This window comes from Orcinus orca, chromosome 10 (genome assembly GCF_937001465.1).
Source record: "Orcinus orca chromosome 10, mOrcOrc1.1, whole genome shotgun sequence".
NCBI lineage: Eukaryota > Metazoa > Chordata > Mammalia > Artiodactyla > Delphinidae > Orcinus > Orcinus orca.
Window position 1 is genome coordinate 48912349 of NC_064568.1, and position 25696 is coordinate 48938044.

The 25696-nt window shown below is 42.6% G+C and overlaps 1 protein-coding gene across 3 annotated transcripts in view; it reads right to left on the reverse strand.

Annotated features, from left to right (window-relative positions):
* The window catches only part of STAC (SH3 and cysteine rich domain), a 99726-nt gene that overhangs the window by 23043 nt on the left and 50987 nt on the right, over positions 1 to 25696 (reverse strand). For all 3 annotated transcript variants that reach the window (XM_033402197.2, XM_033402196.2, XM_004277924.3), the window contains exons 3-8: positions 15589 to 15689; positions 13991 to 14072; positions 12800 to 12915; positions 9562 to 9640; positions 1771 to 1835; positions 440 to 528 (exon numbers count right to left, since the gene is read on the reverse strand). In XM_033402197.2, coding sequence (XP_033258088.1) covers positions 440 to 528; positions 1771 to 1835; positions 9562 to 9640; positions 12800 to 12915; positions 13991 to 14072; positions 15589 to 15689 — 532 coding nt within the window. The remainder of the gene's footprint in view (positions 1 to 439; positions 529 to 1770; positions 1836 to 9561; positions 9641 to 12799; positions 12916 to 13990; positions 14073 to 15588; positions 15690 to 25696) is intronic.

The following is a 25696-nucleotide window of genomic DNA, read 5'->3' on the forward strand; positions in this document are numbered from 1 at the left end:
AGCTGTGGCTCGTGGGCTCTAGAGCGCAGGCTCGGTAGTTGTGGCGCACGGGCTTAGTTGCTCCGCGGCATGTGGGATCTTCCTGGACCAGGGCTCGAACCCGTGTCCCCTGCATTGGCAGGCGGATTCTTAACCACTGCACAACCAGGGAAGCCCTAACCGCACTTCTTAAAGTGTGGTCCCTGGACCAGCAGCATTAGCACCACCTGCAGACCAGCTAGAAATACAGATTCTCAAGCCCCACCCCAGACGTGCTGAGTCACAAACTCCCAGGATAAGGTCCAGCGATCTGTGTTAACCAGCCCTGCACACTAACATTTGACAATCATTGCTCTAAGACACTTGGAGGGAGCGCAGATTGAATTATATTTTTTCACATGGAATGATACTGAATTAAAATTTTTCTTTCATTCTTTTTTTCCTTTTAAAATATTTTTACCTCATTTCCAGATCTTCATTCTCTTGTGGTATAAATTTGTACAAGGCAACATAGGTGTTCATCTGTAATTGGTCTTTGGAAAGAGGTCCCTGAAAGAGAAAATAAAAGAGAAGTGAGAGAAGGAAGGAGGAAGAAATAGAGAGAAGAAAGAAAATAGGAAATGGAGAAGTTAACTGTAATTCCAGTGTATGGATCTTAAGTGTTAAAATACCTAAATGTTATTAAATACTTTGTTCCAAACATAGATTTATTTTTAATTTCCTGGCTGAGTTGATTTCACCACAAACTATTTGAAAACATTTATATAGATCTCTTTGTCAGAAATACTGCAATTTTCTACAAATCAATTTTTTTCTTTGATATAGTTGTTCATGAAAGGTGGGCCCAGGCAAGAGAATATTCTCTCTATAGACAGGAGACATGTGAATAGTAGTAAACAACTTCCATTTCCTAAAATGGACTTTTTTTCAGTTAGCCTACAATTCTGTATCTAGCATATCAAAGGGATCTGGGTATATTCATCCAGAAATTCGTTCATTCATGTTGTGGAAAAATTACAGGTTTGGGCATTAGACTGATTTAATTTATGTTATGGTATCACCATCTACTGGCTATGAAACTTTGCAGTAATGATGATAAAAGCTACCATTTTTGATGGCTTACTGTGTGCCAGGTATTATGGTACATGGATTAGCATACTCAAACCTCACAACAGCCCTGTGAGGTCGATTCCATTGTGTCCCCGATTTGTACACTATACAAGAGTCTTACAGGTATTGTGTAAACATTAGCTATTATTATTAACTACATAAATGTTAATCCTATATAAATGTTTATGCTTTATAACATACATAATTTAAAATTATATAATATGTAACAGATATTGTATGTTGTATATGTATACACTATATATGTAATACATAATTGTATAATATATTTAAATGCATAATATAATAAATATATGCCATATATATAGAAAACATAAACACAAGTTGTACACAACTACATTCTTTTTGTTTGTGATTCACTCTGCTATCCAAAGCTCAAGTACTTTATGAAATATTATTCTGTTCTAACTGCATATGTAAATTACCATAAAATATAATAAATATATACTTATGTACTTTAAAATAGTCATAATATATTACATAATTATATAATTAACATATTGTAGAGCATATATCAACTTGTATGTGACATACATAACAGAAACAAAAGCATACAGTATAATGCTTATCCTTTGTACCCTGGATGCACTGTAGTATGGGTGGTGACCTACAGAATGATCTAAGGACCCTGTCTGGTCTGTTTTCCAAGACATCCATGAATACCTGGTGGTTTATGTTCTTTGCTTGGTCTCTGAAATCGTCAGTGCCATTTTCTGGATACGTGAACACTGAAGGAGACAAGAAAAAGCAGGCGCTTTATTAATCCAGTCACCATGTTTTGGAAACATGCTTGAAAGATGTAGCTTTATTTATTTATTCCCAGCACCATACCTTTGACTTGACCTCTCCCCACCTTTTCCTCATCCTCAGTGACCCAGCTCTCGTGTCATCTTCCACGTGATGCTCCCCCTGTCTCCCTTGAGCATCCTGTACCACCCTCTCTGCACGCCCACACCTTCATACAGGTCTCCAGGCCAGCACGCAACCTCCTGCATTGCTTGGCCTCATTTGGCAGAGCTCTTCTCAGGAGCAGAAACCATGTTATTAATCTTTGTTAAATGTATCAAATCATTTGTTAAGGGGATGGTAGGTGAGGTATGGCCCAAATTAATTGCATTTGAATTCACTTTTTCAAATATCAGATTCTTTGATCTCTATTCAATATCTTGACTCTAGTTTCTTAATGATTTCTACATTCTATTTGCAGAGTAAAGCTTTAGTTTTAAACTTCAAAATACTTTCTCAATCTCTTATTGTCAATGCATTGGGGCTGCTGTTGAGAAAGAAAATTGAATAGTGGTTTCTCATTTAGTTTGTTCTTAGAATACATAATTCTCTGCCTTTTGCATATAAGCAGCCACTCTGTGGCCTTCGCTGAAGAAAAAGGCTTCTTACAACGGGCAGGAGTTTTCACTGGCCACACACACAGCTATGGGAGGTCCCTGATGGGTATGGGGGGCTCTGCCTTAGCTAGTTCAATCAGTCACAATTATCTCAGAGACCAACATCATGTATCTTCCTTAAATAAAAATAAAAGGTAGCAAGTGTTTCCAAATCTATACAATAGGGTTGTAGTGTTGAAATTAATCTACCTTTTAGATGACTTGACATTCAAAATTAACACATTAGGGCTTCCCTGGTGGCGCAGTGGTTGAGAGTCCGCCTGCCGACGCAGGGGACATGGGTTCATGCCCCGGTCCGGGAAGATCCCACATGCTGCGAAGCGGCTGGGCCAGTGAGCCTGCGCGTCCAGAGCCTGTGCCCCGCAACGGGAGAGGCCACAACGAGAGGCCCGCGTACCGCAAAAAAACCCCAAAAAACCAACAAAAAAGCACATTAGTCTTCCCTTTGGTCCTCCTTCAGAGGATCAAGGATACCAGCAGAGGAAGAGAAACACCACGGAAAGCTCTGTATCCTCTTTCATTTAGTGCATCGACAATCTCCACTGTCCTTAAAATGGACTCAATAACTGTGATGTAGAAAACACACTTCAGAACAAGAGCCCCTGTAAATGTACTGATGCTTAGCAAACATCTGTTGCCCATGGTTTATAGTTCCAGAGCCTGTGGGTGCAATTCCATTATCCCTAGGAAGCCAATATGCAGTCACTGGAGGCGCTCGGCTTTGTAGAAAAATGGAAGATGAAGGGCCTTGTCTGCCTCAATATTTGGCTACGCAACTTCCCGGTTTTAAGAGTAGAGACGAGCAACACTCTTCTCTGGTTTTAAGTGATTACCTGAAATCTTGGCATAATTTGATTCCATAAGTATAAAACTGGATACATTTAAAGAATACTGAATATTTGAATGGAAACATGGGAAGAGCATCTTAGAAAATTCTTGATTGATCTAAAAGGGGGACGACATAAGGTACATATGCAATATTCAGTTTGACTGATTTTATAATTTTGTAATTTCACATTATTTTAGCTTTTCATTGACTACCCATTAGCCATCACAAAAATGTGTATCATTTTGTGAACTATGCTGAAAATTATTTGAAGTGACTCCCAATGTGTTTTCAGCTATATGGTTGCAAACAGAACTGGAACACTGCCAAAAAAAATGATTTTTTTTTTTTTTAAAAACCCATTCCTTCTGGCTATTTCTAAGACTTTGATTTGAGGGGAAAGGCATAAAGAAAGGTAACTATTTTACAAAAAAAATGTATCAGACACCTTTTATGTTTGGTACTTTTAATTCATTTCATTAAAAATAATTTGGCCGTTGATTTCACCCATGGACACACCCAAAATCTATGTCCATTACACAGGCATAGTTTCTAATGTTACAGATGCAAAATGAATCTTTAGTTTTTGCTAGTCCCCAAAGAGCTTTCCTCTTTTCCTTTTCTATATTCTGTCTTTATTTTTTACTTTGCAGTCCTGGGAGGCCCATGTCTGCCTCAAGATGATGATTTGGTTCTTCTTTAACCTGGTCATGTACAAGTTACATTATCAGCTTATTTGACATTGACTCACATTTGCATCCCCAGAATAAGTTCAACTTGGTACTTATGCACTGCTTTTCTAAAAGGCATTATTGGATTCAGTGCACTAAGATGATTTTATTTCAGATTTCTGCATCCATATTCACGAGGGGGACTAGCCAGCGATTTTGTCTCATGCTGTCCTCCTTTGATTTTGAGGTCAGTATTATATCAGTCCCATAAATTAAGTTAGAGAATGCTGCTGCCCGTCCTCCTGTGCACCTCCTGTTGTCCTGAAAGAGCTTATGTAATCTGAAAATTTTACCTTCCTCAAAGGTTTTTTTTAAATAAATTTATTTATTTATTTGTTTATTTTTGGCTGCATTGGGTCTTCGTTGCTGCGTGTGGGCTTTCTCTAGTTGCGGCGAGCGGGGGCTACTCTTCGTCACCATGTGCGGGCTTCTCATTGCGGTGGCTTCTCTTTGTTGCCGAGCACTGGCTCTAGGTGCGCGGTCTTCAGTAGTTGTGGCTCGCTAAGCCCGTGCACCACAACTACTGAGCCTGCGCTCTAGAGCCAGTGAGCCACAAGTACTGAGCCCACGTGCCACAACTACTAACGTCCGTGTGCCTAGAGCCTGTGCTCTGCAACAAGAGAAGCCTCCACAATGAGAAGCCTGTGCAACGCAACGAAGAGTAGCCCCAGCTCACCGCAACTAGAGAAAGACTGCGCGCAGCAACGAAGACCAGAGCAGCCAAATATAAATAAATAAATAAATTTATTTAAAAAAATGTTTGGTAGAGTTTTTTTATAAAGTTGTCTGGGCCTGGTATTTTTGTTGTGCAAAATCTTAAAATATTGAGTGTTTCCACCATAACTGGAAGCAAAGTCAAGTTCTCTACGTATTTCTGTTTCCTCTTGAGTCAGACTTCGGTCATTGATAAGTTTCTTGGCATCTGTCCATTTAAAAAGTTTTAAATGTATTGGTATGAAGTTGGTCATAAGATTCTTTCTTGTCAACCTCTGTTATATTCCTCCTCTTTAATTACTTTTTGTTTCATCTCTCTCTCTCTTATTCTTAAACGATTATTAGTGATTGTAAATTTTATTTTTTTTAAAGAACTGTTCTTAGAATGTATTGACCTACCTGTGTCATTTAATAATTTCTTCTCATCTTTATTAATGCCTTCCTTCTGCATTCTTTGGGTTTGTTCTATTTCTTTTTCTGACTTCTTGTATATGATGCTTAGATTATTACTTTTCAGCTTTTATTTTTTAGTGGAATAATTTTAGCGCTAAATACTCTAGGCACGATTTTTGCTGCATCCCACAAGTTGTGATAGGTAGTGTTTTCATTATTATTCAGTTTTAAATATATTTCAATTTTCATTATGACTTCTTTTTTTGACATATGAGCTTTCTAAAAATATGTTAATTTCCTAAAGTATGGGTTTTCCTAGTTATATTTTGAATATTGATTTCTATCTTGTTTGCATTGTAGTCAGAAAGATGTGTTCTGTATCATATTAATTCTGTGAAATGTGTGAAACTTGCAGTATGGTCCAGTAGGTGAGCAATTTTTATTTTTTTTTTTGTTGCATTGTGTGGCATACAGGATCTTAGTTCTCTGACCAGGGATTGAACCCATGCCCCCTGCAGTGGAAGTGCAGAGTCTTAACCACTGGACTGTCAGGGAAGTGTCAGCAATTTTTATAATAGTTCCATACATTCTTAAGAAGAATGTGAATTTCCCATTTGTTAGATGGAGTGTCCTTTTAATTTTATATTATCTTATTTTTTAATTGAAGTATAGTTGGTTTACAATATTGTATTAGTTTCAGGTGTACGGCCAAGTGATTCAGTTATATATTCTTTTGGAGCATCCTTTTAAAGTGAGTTAGATTTGGATTGTCAAGTGCGTCCTCAGATCCTCCATGTCTGTACTGAATCTTTTTGTTTATCTGATTTGCCAGTGACTGAGAGGAGTGTTAAAAACTCTCATCATGAAACGCGATGCCAATTTCCTAATAGTTCTGTCAATTTCTCCTTGAGTTTTTGTCATTTTGAGGCTATGTATTAGATAGATGATTCTCTCTCTGCTCATGACCTTGCTTCCAGTGGAGTTTCTGGCAGTTAAGCCAAAGGTGAAGACCAACAAATTTGCCCATGTATATTTCTGATGCACCCAGGAACAGTGTTGAAAACAACCACCAGAAACACTCAGACCTGCCCAAGAGCTTTTATAATATAAGAGAGAAAGCAGAGACTGCACTCTTAGCACTAAAGACATGAGTATGAATTGTACCTTCTTCTGAGGTGGCCTTGGAAATATTTCTCAAGGACTTTGACATAACATCTGGCTGGCAGAAATAATACCTGTGTGCCCTATGTACATTTTAGAACATACATGAAACAGGTAAAGCAGAACCAGAAGCTCTCCTTGCCAAGAATGTGAGACGACGAGTGGGAACTTGGACTGTATATAAGCAGGGTGTCTTCTCTATGTTGTTTCTCAAACTACATGGACAGAGCATTAAATCCACATCAAAGGAACACGTTTTGAAGCAAACTGATGCATAATTAATCTCTCTTGCTTCTAAGAGTGCACATGAAGAAAGCTACTGCTGATCAAAGGAATAGTTAATAGATCTCCAAAGCTTTTTAGAGGTTTATCACTTACTAAGTTCTTTCAACAGATTGCTTTGAATAAGACTGTGAAAATGCCCCTTAACATGATAGAGACAGCAAATCATCAACTTTGTGTCCTTGAGTGTATTACTCCACGTCTCAATTTCCTTATCTATCCAGTATTTGTTGCGTGTACATGTCTGTGTGTCCCTGTTTGTGTATGTATATTGGAGGAGAGGGGTTAGACTAAATGGCCTCTAATCCGGCTTCTCAAACGCTAACAAGAATATGAATCACAGGTCCATATGGAAATTATGATTTTTCAGGTCTGGGGCAGCCTGAGATTCTGCATTTCTAACGGGCTCTCAAGTTCTGCCCAGACCGCTGGTCCACGGGCCACATGTGGATTAGTGAGGCTCTAGGCTGCATCTCTGACACTTCGTAACCTGACGATGACTTCATTAATAGCAATGGTGCTTCATATTGATGATCCCTAAATACAGCTGTTCACATAATAAAACCCTAAGAAGACCATTTTTTTTTTTTTTTTTTTTTTGCGGTACGCGGGCCTCTCACTGCTGTGGCCTCTCCCGTTGCAGAGCACAGGTTCCGGATGCGCAGGCTCAGCGGCCATGGCTCACGGGCCCAGCTGCTCTGCGGCATGTGGGATCTTCCCGGACCGGGGCACGAACAGGCATGGGCAGGCGGACTCTCAACCACTGCGCCACCAGGGAAGCCCAGAAGACCATTTTTGAGTGAAGAAATCCCCAGGGCAAAAAGAGACCTCAGCTACTGAGGAATGGGCGACAACATCCGTAAATCTGGACCAGGGTGGTGGAGGCAGAGAGGGAAGATGTGGGCCCATGCTGGGTGTGATTTTGAAGAGCAGCAGATAAGATCTGCGAACAGATTGGATAAGAGGTGTGAGAAGAAGGGTGTCAAGGCTGATGTCAAAAGCCTTGGCCTGATCATCGAGTAAAATGGCGTTCCTACAACAGAGCAGGAGCAACTGAGGAAGAGCTGGTTTCGGTAGGTGGGGGTGGGGGGTGAGTGAGGGAATCAAGAGTCCATTTGGGTGTGTTAACTTGAAGATGCCTGTTCTCCATTCAGATGGCCGTTTCCAGTAGGCTACAGGCATCCAGAGGCAGCAAAGAGGCCTAATGCTAGGAATGAAGTTTTAGAGTCATCAGTGTACAGATAGTATTTACCTTTGTTATCTCATTTAAAGATCACAACACCCTATGGATTTGTGTTATTAGTATCCTCATTTTAGAGGTGAGGTGACTGAAGCAGAGAGAGGCTAGGTCTCTTGAAGACCACATGATCACTAAGTGAAGTCCAGCATCTACCTCCACAGCAAGGAGGGGCCAAGGACCAAACACGTCCAGTGCGATTAATGACGAGGATGCCCCCTGCGATTTGGTGAGAAGCGTCAGGGGAAGAAGGCAGGCAGAACTCAGACTCAGGGGATAGAACAGCTGACAGACTTGCAGCACTGAAATGCAGCTCTGGCTTACATTCCAGCCTCTGGTGAGTTTGGTCCTAAGATACTGACAAACTCCAGGGCTGCTCACCAAATTCAGTTGCTGGATCTGCAATGCTGGACAGAAGTGGGCTGGGAGGTCCTGCAGGGTTACTGCTCTGCCACGAGGTCCTCTGGCAGCTGGCACTCTCTGATTTGTCTTTCTAATGGCACTGCTAAGTGCCTGACGGACGTCTGCACTGATCTGAAAGTAGTGTTTTCCCCATTTGATGCCAAAGACTTCTTACCCTAGCAGTGTGCTTTAGCAGCTGTGGGTGGGCTTGGCAAAGGGGGTCCTAATGGACGCTGATGCTTATTTAGAAAGGAGGGTCATGGGGCACTGCCTGAGGGAATCGCAGAGGCCCCATCCTAACTAGAGAAGAGAATGAATGGATTCCTAGAGCTAAGGAAGTGAAGTGACACCTTGTAAGACAGCAGCTGACAAAGCAGCTATGGGGTATTTGATGTAGAAGTCCTGCTTCCAGCGTGGAAATGGCAGGGACATTTAGTCAAGTGGAAAATCTGTCCAAGGTGGTGCTTCACCTGCGGGTATTAGAGCTTCAAGGGATAACTTCTGCCAGGAGAATGCATTCAGCCCAAGGTGACAACGCAGGTCAGGACCTGCAACCGTGCTGGGTTATGAGTGACCCGAGGACAGCTTTGTGACCTATGTAGTTTTGCTGCTGGTAGTAAATACTTCATAAATAGTTTTTGGATAAATGAGTGGAAATTAAGTAGCTGTTGACATCAAGAGGCTCATCGAGATTCAGGCATAAGGTGCTGGTTATGTTTCTTTAAGTTCTGGTTTAAGAGGAGGTTCTTTCTCAATGTTAGCAAGCAATAGCATGTAGTTAGCATCTAATAAGTATTCTAGAAATTATTATAAGAAGGGCTTATGCTATTAGCAAACTAAATGATATTAATAAAGAATGTCTGGCTAGACTGTGCAGATCAGTCTTTGAGTCTTAGTTATCTCTGCTGGGAAGGAGCCCAGGTGAGGCCCACACTCCCCAGCACCACCCCTCACCTGGAGTACTTCCGGTGTAGCATGGAGTGGTCCTCTCTGGGATGCTTTGTTATCCAGTGTAGGTCAGTGGGGGAAGTGACGTGTTAACAGAAAGGCCTGGAAGGACCTCTATGTCCTTACGGCATGAGAACTCAGAAGACAGAACTTAGGGAATGTTATAGTCAAATCACTGAAATCCACCAGTGATTATGCCCGGTTTCCCTCCAGAATATCAAACACTTGCCCGGACTGAATTCCAGAGCTGGCAGAGAGAGGGGCCTGGAAGTCAGGTGTGCCTGCCTGCTGACCTGGATGATGGATGTGATTCCCGTTTGTGCTGGGCGGTGCTAGATCCCCACACCCCCCACTTACCGCTGTTGCTACGTTTCCGTAGGCCATACATGCCTGCTGGCCCGTCAGCCTCTTCAGGAACCTCGACAAGATCTGAAATCTTGAAAAGAGGGAACAGAGTGGAATGAGCAATGTCATTTCAGGGGCCGACTGAGCAGAGATTGTGATACCAGTATAAGAGCGAAGGTGGAATTTACATGACACTGTCTTAAGAATCGCATCATTGCTCTTCTGTCTGTTTGGTTAACTTCAGAGAGGCTGTGTGCCCTCTTACGGGCACTGTCGCTCCCTCCCAGTGTCCAGAGCAGGCTCTAGGGTTGGCACATGACAGGTGAATGAGTGCCTATATGCACAGGCCACAGTTAGGCTACTTCCCAGGAAGAGACAGAGAGAAATCAGAATTCCTGCTTACATCCTGTCCCTTAAAATGGTCAGTAGAACTACAGCTCTTTCTAGGTGAGTGTTAAATATTAATTATAGAGAACAAGGTGCACTACTGAGGGATGCATGACTTAGGTATGAGTTCAATGCTATTTCCATTGCTGCGAAAAGTAATTGCTTTTGCAATAACAAATTTTGCCCTTTCTTGTGTATAAGAGAAGTCATAGTTAGAATTTAGGTTACAGAAATAACAACAACAATGATAAAGCAGCACTCTAAATAGCTAATTGTTACCAATCATCTAGCACGTGCTGTTTTTACATACTTTATATGAATCATCTCATTTATGCTTCACAATAATCCTCTGATAGGCCTATTTTTCAGATAGGAATCTGAAGCCCAGAGACAATCAAGAACTTAACTTGAGGTCTCAGAGCTCGTAAGTGGTGGAGCTGGGGTTTGAACCCCTGGTGTTGTCTCCAGAGCCCATGCTCTTTTTTTTTTTTTAAAGTATAGTTGATTTACAATATTATGTTAGTTTCAGGTGTACAGCATAATAATTCAGTACTTTGCAGATTATACTCCATTAAACTTATTTCAAGATAATAATTCTCTGTGCTATACAGTAAATCCTTACAGCTTATCTATTTTATGTATAGTAGTTTGTATCTGTTGATCCCATATGCCTAATTTGTCCCTCTCCCCTTCCCTTTCCCCTTTTGGAACCATAAATTTGTTTTCTATATCTGTGAGTCTGTTTCTGTTTTGCATATCCATCATTTGTATTATATTTTAGATTCCACATATAAGTGATATCGGACAGTACGTGTCTTTCTCTGTCTGACTTATTTCACTGAGCATAACATTCTCTAGGTTCGTCTCTTAAGCACTGTGCTTCACCCAGCAGTATAGCTGGACTAGCTCACATGCGCTGGTGAGAGCCTTTAGGGTCATCACACTGGTAGCTTGAAATTGGCCACAGTGGGAGTATTTACACCATGGAAATTGGCAAATGCTACAAATCAGGGTCCAGCCCTCGTTGGTCATTAAACATTTACACCACAGATGGCCTCTTTCAAAGGGTCAGATGCTCTACTTCTATCTGTGCATCTCTCGCCTCTTTAAAAGAGGAATTTAGGGGGCCTCAGAGGAGAGTCATAGTTGTAAAACAATTTATTTATATCTTACTGGAGAGGAACAAGTTTGCCTTCCTAACTCTCCTCATCAGCTCTAGAGTACTTTAGTACCACCTTCCTGAGACTGATTTCTTCTTACAATTTAACTTTAAGATTTATTTCAGCCATTCTTCCTTTCACGACACATCAGAAAGAAGAAAAAAAAAAAGTCACAGGGCCTCTAAGTCACTTGTACCCTGTTCCTCTGAAGCTCACTATTTCTGAACAGAAGTTGCTATTATTATGTTAATTTAATCTTAAAAAACTGAAGATCATTCCTAAACTAGCTAACCAACTCCTAGAAAGTTTTCGAATTTGGTTTCTGCTGTCTTCCCAAAGCCATCAAGCCTTCTGTATTCTAGAACATTTGAAAGCACATGAGAGGAAACCTAACGATTTAGAAACAGCCAGGCAGCAACTTCCCAACAATGTAAAGCAAATGCCTCTACAGCCCTGGAAGAAAATAAACCTTTGCTATGTGGGAATATGTTCGCTTTAGGATATAACAATACTGCCAGGATGGCAAGAGGCTGAAGTTCATTACTACCGACCCTGCAGGAAGGAAGCAGAGTCATGTTAAAGTAGCAATCAATTGTTTCTGTTTGCTTCCACTGAGGCAATTTGGACTCTGGGGAAAGAGTGAAGTGACAGATATTTAAGTACAATTTCATTTGTCTTTGTCTCCCTGCAGCTCTCAGAACAAAGCCTTCACAGAGCAAAATTTCAAGAAATATTTACTGATGGAACCAGCACCAGGAAGTATAAGTGGGCTATGATGAATGAACATGTTATTGACATTGAACAAACTATGCTTTTTGCCCCTAAAACCAGTCTGTAGGGTCGAGATATTGCCAGAAATAAAGCTGTTTTAGACAGGAAAGCAGACTGGATATCCATCAATTATGCCTGTGATGGTCTTTCTGCTCATAGCATCAGTCACAAACGTGGAGGCGAAAACGTTCACTGTCTCCCGCGGAGTGTTTCTCAGGATGTCTCCTTGCTGTGATGAGCAAGAGCTCAGAACCACAGCAGCAGACATTGCTGCTCATGCGGGCAGGTCAGGCCCATCTCTGGGGAGCCTTCTCTCTGCTACAGAGTTGTGTGGCATCTTGGGGGCATTCATAGAAACTTCGGTTGGGACAGTCAGAGAGAGGATGACGACACCAGGTCACAGAGATGCACACAACATGCATTTTAGATCAGGTAAAACATAGGAGAGAGGTGCTTGGGAGGGTGTGTGTCCCATGGAGGGAAGCGCCCCGCCTCCATGCCACACCCCTCTTCCAGGGAGGGCAGTGTTTGTGTGAAAGAAATCAAAGGGTGCATCTTGCCTTAGAGAGAGAGGACTGAGAAAATGTGAGAAATGGCTGTATTCTTGAACTGGGATGTAGCTGGAAGGAGAACTGGACACAGCTGGGACTTCTCTGCTTCTGCCCCTTGTTTGGGTCGAACCTTTCTATGTGTCAGCAGATAAGCTACTAGTGGTGGGAGGGGGAGGGAGAGAGAGTCAATGAGCCTGAGGCCAGGAGCGTGGTCTTTAGGAGGAAAGTAAAAGGATCTCTGAGGGTTGGCCCCAGAAGGTTAACCTTTAGTGGCCCAAAGGCACTTGGAGCTCCCTTTAAAGGCTGCCTGACCCCCAAGAGACTCCCCCGGCCTGTGGGACCCGCACTCCACGGTGCCCGAGGGAGGAAGAGGACCATTACCGAGGTTCCGGGAGGTGAATTGGAGCCGCTGCCAGAGCTGCCCTTCTTTGTTCTCTGGGCCAGAGAGGTGCCGAAGCGGAGGGTCTCATAGACAGGGTCCACCTTATTGCCGCAGGCTGCAGCAGAAGAGAAAGCTCACCTGAGAGAAGCGTTTCCTCATATCACAGTCGGGACAGACAACCACCTATCATACCTCCTGGGTTAATGGCATCGAAAAGTAGGTCCTGCACAACAGACCCTCTTACCCCTGGGGAAATGGAGCTTTTGTGGTCAACTTTCCTCGCATGCTCCCCCCACGACCTGTGCCCATTTCCCAGGTCCCTCCACTGCACTCAGCCCACTCTGCTCCCAAACTTTTGCTGATTGACTGGTTTTCCTCTTTGTTATCCACCCGCAGGACTCCAGTGCCAAGGTTCTTCCCAGCTTTATTTCCTCTAGTGAAAGGCCCTGCTCACCAAGGTACGAAGTCTCGTGACACAAAGTTTGCAGTAGGAGGCAACCTTTTTGAAAGACTTGGACATTACCAGGCTTCCTGGAATTTCTAATTAAAAACTTTCCAGTTTGTAAATTTCTAGTTTAAAAGTTGCTCCCCCTGCCACCACCAAAGGGCAAACATAAATGTAGAGATTTTCAGAAAGGGAGAAGAAATGGAACTGAAGGATATTGTTGAGGAATATATTCAAGCCAGAAATACCTAAAAATATAAGACATTTTTTCCTCATTAAAGAATAAACAATATTCAGTAAGCTCCTTCCAAGCATTGGTCTATAATGTATATCTATTTCCTACAAAAAATTATGAAAAGCAGCCATTGCTGTTTTCATCGTATAGGGTCCAGCAGGTTGAGTAGCTTGTTTAGACACAAGTTGGTCAATGGAGGAGCTGGGCTGTGACCCAGGTCTATGGAATGCCAGGCTCCATGCTCCTTCCACTCTGCCATGCTGCTGATGGCCTTTGGACCTGAGTTCTTGGAAGCTTCATCAGGGAGAGGACAAAAATTTCTAGAGAATTTGCTTCACCTTAAGTTTCCCCTCCAGCAAAACAAACAACCATAACCCAATTAGCCACCAAACGAATGCCACCCCCCCGGTCCCCCACTGGTACGGCAGCACCGGGACCTGGGAGAAGAGCAGCCATCAGCTCTGACGTCGCTGCTCCAAACCCAGCTCAGTCCACCGGGTCCCAACTCACCAATGGGCATAACTTCTTTAATGCATCCAAACTGTTCATGAATGAGCAAGGGGGAGCTGTAGTAACGCCGAAACCCCTTTGGCTGGAGACAGAATGAGAAAGAGAAGGGCTCAATGTTATTGATGAGATGGAGAAAACCTCACGAGAACTCTAAAAATGAAACCAGTTGGTTCCTCTAGGGGTGCCTCCCTGTCTCCCTTTAAGATGCTGACATGTCCTGTAATTTATCCCTGGGGTTGGGTTGGGAGGTAGAGGTGTCAATAAGCAAGCTCCACTCCCTCCAGAAAGCAAGCCCCCAGCCCTGCCCTCCCCCATCCCACTTCTCCTCTGCAGGTGCACATTGCAGCCTACTTTATGTTGGGCTCCTCATTACTTCCCAGGATACAAATGGACCATTGTGTGTTATTTCACCACGTGACTTATTAACATCATTAAAAGGCCTGGGCATGGGCAAGCAGACCTCACAGGTAGACCTGAAGTCCCTTGTATGTCTGATGAGCTCTACGCAGAGCTTTGTGTTCTAGATTCCGTTCTGGTTTTCTGACCTCTCATCCATGGTTTTTGCCTTGGCTTGTGGGAATCACCATGGGAGGAGAGGAGGGGAGCACGTGAGGCAGGGGTTTTGGAGAAGAGGACACTGCCAATCAGAGTACGGAGATGAACTCTCTAAGAATCCTGTACCCCAGTGTTAGAAGGGAACTGAAGGGTCCCACCCCTACTAGAATTCCAGAATCCCTTCCAATGTTCCTAGCAAGTGGTATCCTCCTGTGAACACTGCTGGGGATGTGGATAGCAGGAACTCTCACTAATCCTGGAGGCAGGTCTTTGGTGACATCATCTCTGATGGTTAAGACCTGGAACCTACTGATCCTAGGCCTTTTCCCTGAAGCCACAGAGGACGACAGAATTCTGTGTGACAGATGTTAAATTCTTCTGAAGACAGCTGTCATGCCCCAAGTATGTCTAGGGTAGACATTCTTGGTCCCTTCTATAATTCTTTGGCCATCTTAGTTTCAACTATTCTCAAAGGTGTTCTGGGTGGCTTTTTTATCATTGTGTGGCACCAGTACTGAAGTCCACCCCTGAGATGCGACCATCAGCCCAGAATGGGCCAGGCTGAGCCCCCAGCCCTTGGTTTGGCCACCATGATCTGTTACAGTGGTACAGATGTTTACTACTCTCTCCACTTCTGTGGGGTGCTTCATCTCTATCCCATTCTTGATACGCACTGAGCTGTCAGACAATTAAGCTGGGGCCGAGGGGGTTCCTGGGATGTCTGCTTTCTACTTGCAAAACTTGGACAGTCCCAATGCTAAAATTGGGAAAGTGCCAACCCAGGACAAGTTGTCCACTCTATGAAGGACACTGAGCCCCTTCCACACGTGCAACATGCATCTCCTAAGTTGACAAAGCTCCTTCTTCCTCAATCATTATGCCAACTAGGAAGCCAAGTTGTCCAGCCAGAGACGTGGGGGGTACCTTCCCAGTGTCCAGTTCTCAGGGTGCTGTCGTGAAATATTTTGAATGGAGTGACCTCATCGGGCAGGCAGGTGCCCTGAGCAGCGGTTCCGGGGCACACTCCGGGCACAAGCCCTTACCAGCTTGCCCATGCACCGCTGGGGTGCCAGGCCGTCCATGCACTTGTGGTGGACACTCATCTTACAGGCCTTGCAGCGCAGTCCATGCTTAGCATTTGTTCCTGTCAGATACATGGTGAGCTTTGGTTAGGATACAACCTACTGTTCCCTGGCGACTTGTATGAAATCACTGAAAAAGTGGTCATTCCCATAACCCAGCTAATTCATCTTTCCTGTGACGTTTATATGAAGATTTAAAAATGGACAAAATATTATGGTAGATTTTTTAACCTTCGTCCATATTTTCTACCCAAAGTATCAGCTCTGGTTTCCTTCCACCCCTTTCCTGTTTATTCCTCCAGACAATCTCAACCTCCTCTGCCTCCGTTGCTCACTCAATTCAAGCTTGCAAATCCCACTTTCTTCGCTCTTCATTTGGATCACGTTTCTGCTCTTCTGTGTATCTTGCTGAGTAGTCCAAGTCCTGAAATTCTACCCATTTTTACCTGAATTCCCATCACACAGTCTGAACTATTGGGCAAACTCTCTGGAAAATGACCAATAAAGGGGGAACAGCGTGATCTGTGTGAAAGTGGGGCTGATGATGGTCTAAAGTGGGGGATAGAGGGCTCGATCAGACACCAGCTCCTGCCTGGGGGCAAAGGAAGAGGAGGTGGGGGGCAGTGAAACTACCCCTGCAGTGAGTCGCTTAGTGTCCTGGGACACAGTGCCATAACAGGTGAGAAGAAAGAAAGCAGAGGAGGGAGGAGAGGCAGAGAGTCACCCTGGCCACCGTGTCCAAAATCTTGGCCTGCACCAAGGCCCAGGGCAGCAGCACTGGAGAGGCATCGGGAGGACAGACCAGAGGGCGGGATGTGGGAGCTTCAGGAAGACAGGAGTGGTGCTGGGCACCTCATTTGTTGTTTTACAAAGTGTCTGGATGGAGGCGAAGAGAGGATGCTAAAATGAGATGTCTTCTGTCTCCACTGAGTCCAGGACAGAGGATAGAGGACAAGAGGTACCATCTTCTCCGACTTATGAAAAGGAGGCGGCAGGCTTCCAAGCAGGTCTTAAAAATGAGGCGCCAAAATGGATTTCACAGCCCTTAGGTGACCAAGCAAATCAAGCCTATTGGAAAAGTGGAAGGGAGGTGGGAGGCTGGAGGGAGCATTTCTTTGTAGAGTTGTTAGAGACACTATTAGTTTTATCCCTAAAACTATGCTTCTCTACATAATGAGAAGAAGGAGGTGCTTTCTTCTCTTCTCAGTCTCCTCCTACTGAGAGGGATTTTGAGGAGATTTGGACACATGGCTGTAGCCACACCCATGGGAGCATGTAGGTGAGGGATACGGGTGACCAGTGGTCCTGCCAGCCTACCAAGGAGAAACAGCCATGTAGGCAAGGCCCACACCTTAAAAGCTTGTCAGCAAAAGGATGTGTGAATACTTTCCATGGATCACGTGGAATGCTGCCCAAGAAGGCCAGCTGGAAAGGCAACGAGCTTCCCTCAGTAGGAATTAATATGTCCATATGCTGTGACACATGAGGTCACAGGTCTCCCCTATACATCATAGCTGACCACAGACACAAAGCGAGGACAGCCCAACACACATAAAATCCACCCTCTTCTCCACCACTGCCTCCTCCAAACCATCACCACGCCTTGTCCGGACCAATTCCTGACTGAATTGCCTTATCCAGTTTTGCCTTCCTCCACTGTGTGTAGAACCTCCTACTTAATGGTCTCTCAGTAGGTTTCCCTGCCTTTCTGATGTTATACAAAATGCTCACCATGGTGGTGAGACTTTGTATGATTTGGTGGGAGCCCATTTCTAACTTTGTCTCAGGCCGACCCCTCTTGTTCACCAGGGTCTAGCCACATGACCTTCTTCAAGTTCCTTAAATGCACAAGCTCGTGAATCCCTCAGGGTCTTTGCACATGCTGCCCTGTGTGCCTGCAATGCTTGTCTGTAGCTCCTCAGTTGTTTCACTGTCCTCATCCTTAGGGCTGCTTGTCATTTCTTCAATGAGGCCTTCTGGGGAACATTCCCCCTCCCCCCCCAAATTATCTTTTTTTCCTGTTAGTCTTTTCACAGCGCTCTGTTGTTATCTTTCACAGCATTTATCACAGTTGTTATTTATTTGAGAGTTTGTTTTTGTCTTTTCCTCTGGACTATGAACTCAATGAGGCTAAGGACTGAGTCTGTCCATTTGCCACTGTATACCCAGCTCTGGGTATGATGCCCAATAAATACGTATTAAAGAAATTAATGAACGAATTCTTTTGTCGTCAGTCACACACATACTGAAATCAGTGGTGACTGATTTAGATAATTAATTGAAGTTGATTTCATCGATGGTGTAGGAATGGCATTCAAGAGCTGAAAGAGGACTTGGAGATCATCTATGTGTATGATTTTATTTTATACTATTTTTTTAACATCTTTATTGGAGTATAATTGCTTTACAATGGTGTATGTGTATGATTTTTATTTCACAGACGGAAGCCAGAGGGTCCAAGCAGTAGAATGACTTATCTCAGGTCAGAGGAGGTCCTGCTTAGTTTCTTTCCCTGCTTGACCCAAACATTTCCTCCTTTTATTTGGCTTGTTTAACCTACATGGGGATGCAGTTGAGGATAATGAGATGATAAAATAGGGTCTATGAGAACCTGACAGTCAGTTGAGAAAAGCAACAGGAAAACTCTTGACTGGACAAAGCCCTAGAAACGCTTCAGGAGGTATTACCTGAAAACTCCCTTCACGAAGGCATCATTTAACACAAAGTGTGTCTGCTGTTATGAATACAGAAAGTCAAAGTGACATATAAACACACCATAAATTCCTGGGTATGTGTGCTTGTTCATAAATACTAGTTGGAAAATCTCTTTTTCATTTTGAGAATAACCACTTAGCTGAAAAATTGCAATGTCTTCAAAAGACTGGACTTTGAAGGCAGTAACTTAATTTTTGTTTTCAAATAGAGAATGCTATTTGTGCCTTATGTGAGAATGTAAGTAAAAGCTTCCAAGAGGAAAGTTATTTCATTGTGTGCTGGACTCTGAAATAGAGCCATTATATATTAAGGTATATTTTCCTTCAGACCTGAACACCGTAATTTCAGTTTTCCTTGCTTGTTCTAAAACACTCCACTGTATGAGTCAGACCACCTGCAATTATTTGGTTTCAGGTGTTCCAATTTCTACCACAGAATAAAAAAAGTGATTGAAAAGGAAAGCTTGTATTCTGTGGCTCAGAGACTAGTTCAAAGGAATAATTTACATCCCAGCAGTGGCATTAGTTTACTGTAGCAAGATATGGAGAAGCTATAATCTAACTTGTTTTATCACCACTGATCTCCATCACAAAGACATCACTGAATGTGACCGTTATGCCTCAGTAGGGTGGGAAAAACATGATTTTAAATTTGAATCTGTCTCATGTGGGCTCTTTAAACTTAAGAAAACTACTAAAATTCTTGGAGCTTCAGCTGTCTCATCATCAAATGGGAATAGTACTAACTACTCTCAGGGTTGCTAATAGTAATAGCATCATAATATATGCAAAGGGCATGGCATGGGTTTACACACTTGGAAAAATAAAGATATCACTGGATTTTGAGTAAATATGGTGGACTGGCAACATGAGTTTCCCACTTATTCATACCAAAACCCCACTAAAATTAGCAAGAATGAAAAAATGGTATAAATGCCCAAATAACAGAGTTACTGGGAGGAGTGGCAAGAGTAGAAGAAAGTTCAACATACATACATTTGGAAGATAGCAACTGAAGGTGTGGTAAGCAATTTAGCAGAAGAGAGGAAGACTGGATTTCCCAATAGCAACTTGGAAACTAGAAGGTCATGGAGCTTCAAAAACCGTGGAATTTCAAAATTCTGCAAGAAGAAAATTTCCAACCTAGAATTTTATACCCAGCCAAATTACCAACAAGTATGAAGGCAGAATAAACACATATTCAGATCATCAGGAATTAAAAATATTTAACTTTCCACACACGCTTTCTTAGAAAACTACTGAAGAATGTGCCTTAGAAAGATGAAGAAATAACTCAAGGAAGAAAAAAATATCAGACTCAGTGTGCAACACAAGAACAACATAGAGGAGAGGTAAGTGATATGCCCATATGACAACACAGTAATAGCCCTAGACAGGAGCCACAGATGAAGTGAGGCAGTAGACTTGGGAAAAAATGGAACTTAAACATTTACAGAGCTTTTTTAGATTTGGATATCGTAATAGATATGGCATTAGACAGATATATGAGAGTATATAAAAAAAAACAATTATAGGTGCATGAAAAGTCAAGGAAATGAAAAAGGCAATTTCCAGTATGACGCAACATAAAACCTGTGTAAGGAAAGAAATGTAATCATGGTACAATACTAGAATCAGAAGTGAGCAATGGTCATAAGAGTGTATAAAGTGACTAGTTAAAACAAAATTGTGATAAAACTACTTGGGAAGACGACAGAGCAAGGGAGCAGCAGACTGTGATGTGACTCTTGTGGGAAAAGTGAGAGTGAGGAAGAAGTGAACAAGCAGGGGTTGCTGGAGGGGTTAGAGCTGAATCCTCATCCTCTATAGCAGGAAGCCAAGACATGTTTGATTCATCAATAAATAGTAGTAGAAGCACAGGATTTAGAAATATTGAAATGAATGCTAGAAGCAACAATTAAAAAAGATGAAAGTGGTTGACTTTCAGAAGCGAGTCTGGGTTATAGGATGAGACAGTTTCCACTGTAGTATTTTCAGTACCATCAGTACCACCTTTAAACTAGTCTCATGTACTACTGTGACAAAAAGCAAAGTTGTACTTGCAGGAAACCAGGTCAAGTCAGCCCCTTGGAATGATGTGGTCCTTGGAATATGGAGATATAGGGAAGACACGGGGCCAGATCTTCACAGAAACCATCAGTTCTTCCCTGGGATATGAACTTCTAGGATAAATCTAAGATATTTCTATGAGTTACAGTTGAAAATTGTTAAGAATGTGAGTTATGATATTGAGATGGATTTTGGAATGGATCAGTGAAAACCAATACAACACTGATTAACTGTTGGGCACTGAGCCATTTTATGAGCCTGGTATCATTTACCACTATGGATAAGTGAGCTGTCCATAGAAAACCAAGTGTTGAAGCTCCAGTGAATGAAGAAGATTATATATAGATGTTAGGAGAAAATATTGAAGGGGTTTTCTCAATGCAAATGGCTGAATCAACTACACTGGATGACAGGCTTTTTAAAAGAAATGATATCGATTACAGATATCTATAAAACAATTGGCCAGACTAATTTTGATAAGATTTTGCCATCGAGGCATTGCTTACCCCTTGGCTGAATTTCATATAGTATCAGAGTTAAAGATAAAACAATTGTTGCCCTTGAGATCACTTACCTAGAGGAACAATATGGAGAATGGGTAAAAATAAGAAAAAGAAATGTGTAAGAAAAGAAATGTAATCATAGTACGGTACTTAATCAGCAGTGAACAATAGTTAACATTGTTACTGATAATTAATTTGCTTCCAGATTGTACAACCATGGTATCAACTCCTACAATTTATTTGATAAAATTAATGTAAATTAGACAAGAAAGATACCTTACTATGATTTGGGAAAAAAAAACTTTAAAAAATCTAGAAATAAATAATATATATGTTATATATATATGAATATCTAGAAATAGATTCATAAATATTTCTTGGATTACATAAAAAATATATAAATGATTCAAAGGTAAATACAGATGAGATAGTTCAAAGATGTTCCAGGCCCCTGTTCTTACCGGTTTAGCTACTGGACTCCCCTCAGCCTCTGGCAGTACAGGCCGTGGCTGGGAGAGGAGACTGCAAGGGATCAGGAGATCGCTTGCATCAAGAGTCTGCAAAGCCTCGGAGGGCCAGAAGCCAGGCTCACAGAAGGGCCTCAGAGCCACGGATGAGAGCAAAAGTGGAGGGTGTGTTTTCAGTGCCTGGGCAGACCAGAGGCATTTAAGGGCTAGGGACTATGAAAACAGTAGTAAAGATGGTAGAGTTAGTATTTTTAAACTAAAGGCCATAACAAAACCTCCGATGGGTGATAAAACCCGGCATTATAATGCAGCTAGCATTATTCATGGACCATTTGCCTTTCAATGAACACTAACACAAGGAATGAAACAGAATTCCTTAGCATGCCCTCCCTGATGGGACCTCTGCTGACTCTCCTTGCTTCATTTTCAATATGCTCCACCTTGAGCTACTCCTTGGTTTTACCAGATCATTTGTGGCTCCTGGCAAGGGTGGCCGGCTCCTGCCACTTGAGCGCTGCTCACATTGCCTCCTCTGCCTTTCTTGCTCAGGTGCTCAACAGCTTCCCATTTTCTTGAAGCCCTTTTAAGGATTTTCCAAAGCCTCCTGCACACACACTCTCCCTGCTTCCACCATCTCAGGACCCACACTCTCCTCTGTTCCCTTACTGTTCCCAGGTACCTTTCACAAAAGGCCCTTGACTTGGAGTGATGGCTTATTCACCTCTAGAACCCCTGTGGCCAGGAAAGGGCTTGGCACAAAGAACATTACCGTCCGTGAGGAACAATCAGCCTACTCAGACCGGGCCAGAGAAGTGCCCAGGCTGAGAGAATGCTGGGGTTCTGCCCCACTCATGCTGTGGAAGGAGTGAGGTTCCTTCTTGTGGCCCCTGGCTCCCGGAGGCGTGTGTGACTACCGGGTTCTAGTCACCTGCAGATCTTTACTCCCTGGGCTCCCAGCGGGTCAGTCTTGCTTTTCATGCCAATGTTCCAATGTGACTGCATCCTGGTTTGTTGGGACCCAGAACTCTCCAAGCTCCCGGTTGACCCTACCATCCAGGCCAGAATACTGTTCCATCTGATGACTGCCTGACCTAGGAAGGGGCTGAAAGCCGATTCTGGGAATCACTCCTTCCACCTCTGCTACTGATTCCTCAAACCCTCCTCAAAGCAGATGCTGATAACTGTCTGGACCTGTCCTCATACTGTGGTGTACTAGAAAGAATTTGAGCTTCAGAATTCGAGCAATACAGCTTAAACTGGCCCCAAACTTCGGAAATCACTCAATAGTTAGAAAGTTTTCTGATAAAGGGGAAAAAATGGGAACATTTTTCCCATCACAGTTGAACTCTACTCATGAGAACTTGATTAAAAATAACCCATGCTCTCTGTCCCCTACTATGAGTTCAATTGAACAAGATGGTTTGAAGACCCCTGGGCCATCTTTCCCTGACTATATTCCCCACTCCCTGCCACATTACATCTTTTCCAACTCCTTCCTAGCTTAAAAAAATTAATGGCATTCATTGTTTATAAATGCTTCTGTTGATCTTTCCTATTTCGGTTTCTGACTCCTAGTGGAAAAACTCTCCCTACTTCTCCCGCCCCTCACCCACACGGAGCTTCAAAAATAGCAACAGGAGTTGGGTTGGCTCAGGGCTTTGTGTTTGGAGTCCATAGCCTTTGCCCTCTGGGTCATTTCACGTCCTAACACCATGGCCAGCAAGCTTTCCTTTTGTTACATGTGTGTGGCTTGAAGTTTTGAGACATGTCTTCCTGAATGATCACTTTCTCATGACCATCTGGAATACCCCTGACCTCAGTAATAATCTCTGCTGCTCTCTGTCTTCTCCTCTTTTCTAAGGTCTGCAGTTTTCATAGTCTCATTTGCTTTCTTCAGAATTGTTCTTCTAGCTTAGGGCTCAAGAACTTGTACTTATCCTCAGCTCTCCTAAGAATGGATTGGCCAATCTATGCTATACCCCGTCTCTCCATCTCCAAAGTGCTTCCCGAGGAATTTGGCATGCTATTAATCTCAACCTTTCATACATACAGATAGCTTTAATCATACTGAACAATTTTTGAGTTTTTTAATACACAAAGAACATTCACTTGTATCAATGTATTTAATTATCAGTAAATTCCATGAAGTAGGTATTGTTATTTTCAATCTCATTTGAAAGACACTGGGATTAAAAGATGCTCAACATCGCTAATTATTAGAGAAATGCAAATCAAAACTACAATGAGGTATCACCTCACACTGATCAGAATGGCTATCATGAAAAACTCTACAAATAATAAATGCTGGAGAGGATGTGGAGAAAAAGTAACCTTCCCACACTGTTGGTGGGAATGTAAATTGGTAACAGCCGCTATGGAGAACAGTATGAAGGTTCCTTAAAAAACTAAAAATTGAGCTACCATATGATCCTGCAATCCCATTCCTGGGCACATATACAGAGAAAAACATAATTGGAAAAGACACATGTACCCCTATGTTCATAGCAGCACTATTTACAATAGTCAAGACACAGAAGTAAAACCAAAGTGTCCATTGACAGATGAATGGATAAAGAAGATGTGGTATATATATATATATATATATACATATATATATACACACACACACACACACACACACACATAAACATATACAATGGAATATTACTCAGCCATAAAAAAGAATGAAATAATGCCACTTGCAGTAACATGGATGGACCTAGAGATGATCAGACTCAGCGAAGGAAGCCAGACAAAGACAAATATCATATGATTATCACATATATGTGGAATCTAAAAAAATGATACAAATGAACTTATTTACAAAACAGAAATAGACTCACAGACATAGAAAGCAAATTTGTGGTTACCAAAGGGGAGCCAGCGGAGGAATAAATTAGGAATTTGGGATTAAAATATATACATCACTATATATAAACTAGACAACCAACAAGGACCTACTGTATAGAACAGAGAACTATACTCAATAACTTGTAATAACCTATAATGGAAAAGAATGGAAAAAAGAATATATATTTATATATATGTATAACTGAATCACTTTGCTATATACCTGAAACTAACACAACACTGTAAACAAACTGTATTTTAATAAAAAATTTAAAAAAAAGACATTGGGATTGAGAGAAGGTAAATCAATTGTCCAAGGTCACTCCATCTACTAAGTGCAGAGCCAGAATGCAAACACCCACCCCAACCTCTCTGCCCCATTCTGCCTCTCTCCTGGCTCTCTCTTGCAGTTCTGTATTTTGAATTTGTTTGCAATGATCCACTTGTAGATGCTCACTCGTGCCACTTATAATGACTGTCAGGGCAGTGAACAAAGTTCCACTTCTACAAATCTGATGGGACAAAGTCCTTACTTCTTTGCCTTTGTCAGCTACTGGAGGTTTTAGAATAAGCATCAAGCTAGGGAGCTTGAGTATAATTCTTTGGGCAATCAGGTTGAGGAAGCATTCCTGAGAAAAGCAGTAATTCGATGTCAGTTTGCTTTCAGAAGAGGGTTGGCAGCAGTGTCAAGGGGATGAGGCGGTAGAGATGGATAAAAGAACATAGTTTAGGAAGTTCTTGAAACAGTTCACATGAGATGTGCTGAAGCCTGGCCTGAGGCAGGAGCAGTGGGAAGAGGGGAGGGAGTTGGCCATGGAGAAGTCACAGAAGTAGAACTGACAGAGTGTGCTGCTCATGGGTGGGGTTTCTAGAGAGAGGGGCTGGGAGAAGTCAAAGACAGCCTTGAGGTTCTGGCCAGATAGATGGGAGCATGCAGGTGCCATGTGCTCCAGCAGGAGAGGCCAGCAGTAAAGCGGCAGGTTTTATGGGGGAAGGAGATGATTTGCTTCACTGTGGGAAGATGTAGGCATTTCAGCATCCACAAGGCATCTGAGCAGCAGAGTTCCGGTAGCTAAAGTGAGAGACCAGAGCTTGGGAAAGAGGCCGGCCAGCACCAGTACATGCCCCCTGGGACAGCAGGACAGGAAGACAGGGACAAGCAAAGAGCCCTGAACCTTACTGCTAAGTGGGCACCACTGCTTTTGGGCACTGGCTCATTGAATCTTTATGCCACATCTATCAGAGAGATATTTTTATTTCTATTTTTAAAACAAGAAAATCGATGCTCAGAAAATGTTCCTGGAAATCTCCTTCTCAAAGAGGGCTATCAGGCTGATCTCACGTGAAGTGATACAGTCCTTCTGGGTCAGAGTCAAGCTGGTTCACTGTCCCACCTCGGTTATAGTAAGTCATTCTTGTGACTTCTCTTTATGGCGTTACAGTGCTTGGATCTTAGACTGTAAGG